At 42.3% G+C, this 4,852-nt stretch overlaps 1 protein-coding gene across 2 annotated transcripts in view; it reads left to right on the top strand.

Annotated features, from left to right (window-relative positions):
* Positions 1-4,852, top strand: part of spdl1 (spindle apparatus coiled-coil protein 1) — a 41,919-nt gene that overhangs the window by 4,646 nt on the left and 32,421 nt on the right. For both annotated transcript variants that reach the window (XM_019881650.1, XM_019881649.1), the window contains exons 4-5: positions 3,441-3,635; positions 3,882-4,022. In XM_019881650.1, coding sequence (XP_019737209.1) covers positions 3,441-3,635; positions 3,882-4,022 — 336 coding nt within the window. The remainder of the gene's footprint in view (positions 1-3,440; positions 3,636-3,881; positions 4,023-4,852) is intronic.

Here is a 4,852-nt window from a genome sequence, read left to right on the forward strand (position 1 = left end):
AAATGCCCGGCGGACCGGTACCGGTCCGCGGACCGGCGGTTGGGGACCCCTGCTGTAGATCGATCGGTAAATTGAGAGCTTCGCCCTTTGGCTCAGCTCCTTCTTTACCACGACAGACCGATACAAAGTCCGCATCACAGCAGAGGCTGCACCGATCCGCCTGTCGATCTCTCGCTCCCTCCTGCCCTCACTCGTGAACAAGACCCCTAGATACTTAAACTCCTCCACTTGGGGCAAGATCTGCTCCCCGACCCGGAGAGGGTGGTCAACCTTTTTCCGACTGAGGACCATTGTTTCAGACTTGGAGGTGCTGATCTTCATTCCAACCGCTCCAGTGAGAGTTGGAAAGCCCCGCTTGAAGGAGCCAACAGTACCACATCATCTGCAAAAAGCAGAGATGCAATACTGATGCCACCAAAAAGGACCCCATCAACGCTCGGCTGCTCCTAGAAATTCTGTCCATAAAGGTGATGAACAGAATCGGCCACAAAGGGCAGCCTTGGCGGAGTCCAACCCTCACTGGAAACGATTCCGACTTACTGCCGGCAATGCGAATCAAACTCTGACATTGATGGTATAGGGACCAAACAGCCCATATCAGGGGATTCGGTACCCCATACCCCCGAAGCACCCCCCCACAGAACTCCCCGAGGGGCACTGTCAAACGCCTTCTCCAAGTCCACAAAGCACATGTAGACTTGTTGGGCGAATTCCCACATACCCTCGAGGACCCTGCTAAGGGTGTAGAGCTGGTCCACTGTTCCATGGCCGGGAGGAAAACCACACTGCTCCTCTTCATTCTGAGGCTCGACTTCCTGACAGACCCTCCTCTCCAGCACCCCTGAATAGACCTTACTCTCAATTTTAAAATAAAAATTTAAAATCATTGAATTCAAAGAGAAACAACAATACAGTTCCTCTGATTGGCTGGCGATCAGTCCAGGGTGAAGTCAGCAGGAATAGGCTCAAGCACACCTGTGACCCAAATTACGATGTAAAGAAAGTGGATTGATGGACAATAATACAATTCAGAGGTAACAGAAAGTCTTGTGGAGAGGGGGGCACGGTGCTCAGGGGGGCACTTCTAACAAAAAGGGCAACCCTCCATCCGTAATCTGAGCTGAACCATTCTCCAAAATTCAAGGACCTCACTTTGCAGGTTTGCTACATGTAATTGCTTCTGATGAACGACATACAGAATGAGGTTTAGGGGGTAATCTTTATTTTTACACAGGGCCATGTAGGTTGGGATTTTTTTTTTGCTCCATCTTGTGTAAAACTACAACAGCAGCAAAAACATTTAAAAACTGCAACTCGTGTTGACTTGTCTTTGACTCAGGATTTTTTGTCTTTTTTTTTTTTTTAAATGATGGGAAATATTTAATTTGACAAACATACAAAAAGAAAAAAAATCAGGAAGGGGGCAACGACTGGGCATGTCTTTCCAAGCACATGTTTGTGAAGTACATGCTAAAGTGCTCAGTCCCAGCCTCACTGTCATGTTCAACTTAATCATGATGGCTGCAGCATGTCTACAACACGAGCCAAGGTTGGAAAGAAAAAAAAGAAAGATAAATAAATTAAACTGAAATGTGACACAAACATCATTAAACAGTTAAATATTATTTGAGATTGTGTTGAGACAGTGGTGCTCATGTGTAGAATCTACATTTATGTGTCTTTCAGCTTTAACCCGATGTGACAGTTATAGCTGCTAAATGAAATCATCATAGTTATATCAGCAGTTTTTGCAAGGCCAAAATACTGCTGGAATCATAATTTAATTTGATAGTTCATAGACAAATTGAAACTTCAATGTTCTTACCCGGCCATGCGTCAACAGTGAGCTGTCAGTATTCATTTAAAATTGAATGAATGAATGAATGAATCCTTTATTGTCATTGCACACTTGTTACGAGATTTTGCAGGACCCTCCGCCCCCTAAGTGTATCATAAAAGATATAAATACATTGCACTCCCCAAGACACCCCCGCTGTTTTTGTTGACCAAAATTGCAGTAAAACTAAAATACAATCAGGTGACTAAATTATGGCTAAAACTTTCATTGATTTTAGTCTAAAGACAACAACTAAAAGGACCCAAAAGGGTTCCCAAGTACCGTATGTGAGGAGCCTTTTGTGTTCAGCAAAGCCGAAGGTCTTTTTGTGATTTTTCTTTCTTTTTTATGAGAAACCTCTCTCTCTCTCTCTCTCTCTCTCTCTCTCTCTCTTTCTCTCTCTCTCTCTCTCTCCCTCTGCGTTTTCCCACATCAACACTGAGCCATTTATTTTGCATTTCATTGGCATCATTTGAGGGGCAAAATACAGGGAAAGCACATTGCAAACAGCGATACCGACCACGAAACTTGGGAAATGAGGAAACGAGCAGCTTACATGCAGTTACTCTCATGCCAAATTTGCATTCTTTATTTCTTTCACATATTTTGAATTGTAATACAATAACAGTAACAGCTTCCCCCTCCACGTCGCTTGGGCGATACCACTAGGGAGGAACTTCTGTCAAAATAGCTTCATCTTTGGAAGTCACGGATGCTCGTCAGCTGTGCGTTTCGCTGTACGTTTGGTCATTTTGTTGCTATTACCTTCTGTTTCCTGCTTCTTCTTTGATTTATTGGCAGATTCTGTTTACCTCCTTGCAAACCAATGTTAGAATGGGCACTCAGATTAGCTATAGTCGCTCACATTTCCTCCATGTCTGGTGGCGTAAATATGCTCACAGCTCGCCGATAGTCACGTAAATATCACGATTCGTAATGATATATTCATATTTCCCTTTGGAAGGTAATCGAAGGGGTGGTTGGGGTTGGCTGATGCTTAGCAAAAACAAACAAAAAAAGATCTTGGTCTGTGTCTGTGAGGCCCGGTACAAAATGGGCCATGGCCCGGTGCCGGTCCGCTGACCGCTGGTAGTGGACCACTGGTTTAAACAAAGGCGGATCAGTCTTAAGCCAATTATTTGTGATAGCTTTTTTATCGGCCACCAGGAGAACGTTGACAAGATATTGCTCTTCTTTATGAACTGCATCGTCCAAGTGTGCCAAATATAAAATCAAACGACACTTTGTGTTCACATATCTCAGAACATCACAGAGAGCTGAGTAAATGCTCCCCCAGAAGGATTGGATATAAATGCATTCACAGAACAAGTGTGTACGTTTTGGATTCATATGTTCACTTTGTCTCGACCATGTTGCTGTTGATTTTCAATCTGTTAAATTTAAATTTTAGCTGTAATAAAATAACGTATAATTATTTTCCCGGTTGAAAAGTGAAAGTATCTGGCGGGACCAGTCCGGTGAACATCCCGTCCGCCAGATGAGAAGTTGTTGGCGGGAGCAGTGCGGTGGGCGTCCTGGAGGCCAGACAAGTTTTTATTATCACAAATTACTTTTTTTTTTTTAATTGTTTTTTTTTTTTTAGATCATGCATTTGCAGTCTTCTTTGGATGAGTCACAGCTGATTGAGAAACAGCTGAAAGAAAAACTTGACTTACAGACCGAGGTGCTGAAAAATAAGGTGGATGAGCTTCGTATTCTTAATGAAGAAACTCAAAGTTCATCAACCTCAGAGTTAATGGATCTGCAGAAAAAAGTTCTGGAGTTAGAGAACATCAAGGTAAATGAGACATTTATGCACGCTCGTGTTGCACACCTTTTGGGAGTGTATTGTATTTCATATACTCTCGCTGTCCTGTGAAAAGAAAGTTTGTCCGCTTTTGTAACTTTTAAATTTTTCATTGATACGATGTCCAAAACGCATGTAAACATGTTCGAAAAATGATCAAAATTGATCTAAGTGTTTTTCACAGGACAACGATAATATTTAAGATATGGCAGCGCTTTAATAGTTGTTGTCTTGCAGTTGGAGTTGGAACTGGCACAGAAGGAAACACAATACAAAGAGCAGCAGCTACAATTGACCAATAGCACCCTCCAGCACAAGCTCAAGCAAACCACAGAAGAGAGAAACAAAGAAGCTGCCACCTGGTGTGCAGCATTAGAGGTAAAGATTATTTAGTTGTCCCTACTGTCTTGCGACCTACTGTGATTGATGGCGTTCCATTTAGCTGCATCTGTTGGGTTTCCTCAGCACTCAAGGGGTGGCAGTAGTTGATCTGTAAGGACTTGTGATTTGCAACTGGAGTCCTGATCATATCCACCTGCAGTCAAACATAAAAGAAAAATCAAGACTTCTGTTGGAAAATAGGAAAAAATATGCTGTGACACAGAAGCACATTTTTGCAACACCTGCATGATAGAAAATAAACTGAAACTAGCAAAAAACATTAATTAATGGTCAGTAAATCCCCAGCCTCACTGCTGTTATTAGTGTCATTCAGTGGCGTTCCGTCAGGGCCAGCAAGGCCTTCTCTGCTGGCCTAAACATTCTCAGAAAAGTAAATTTAATAAATTTACTTTTCTGAGAATAGCAAATTTAATTTATTTTCTTTTCATAAATATGTAAACAAAATTATTCTCTGTATTCTTTACGTCAAATTATTTCCACTTAGTCGAGTGGCTTTCAATGTTACAGTAACATTGAAAGCCACTCGATAAATAACTTATTTATTATGGTAGAGTTTTTTAACCAATCATATTTCAACTAGCTTGTGTTGCCAGGTAAATTAAATTTGCTCGGGGCCTTCAGATTAAACAGAGCAGGCCCCTGTGCACTGTAAGTGAACGGGCACAGTCAGGTTGCAATAGCCAATCAGACTCGTCTGCGTACTAGGGCCAGCTAGAAGGCCTTACGTCGAGACTGTCTGTGCGCGTTCGGTGATTGGATTAGCGCCTTTTCTGTTTACTGAGAATTGTATCCTGACTTGTTCAATA

The sequence above is a fragment of the Hippocampus comes genome, unplaced genomic scaffold, assembly GCF_001891065.2.
Source record: "Hippocampus comes isolate QL1 unplaced genomic scaffold, H_comes_QL1_v1.1 scaffold270, whole genome shotgun sequence".
In the NCBI taxonomy this organism is placed as follows: domain Eukaryota; kingdom Metazoa; phylum Chordata; class Actinopteri; order Syngnathiformes; family Syngnathidae; genus Hippocampus; species Hippocampus comes.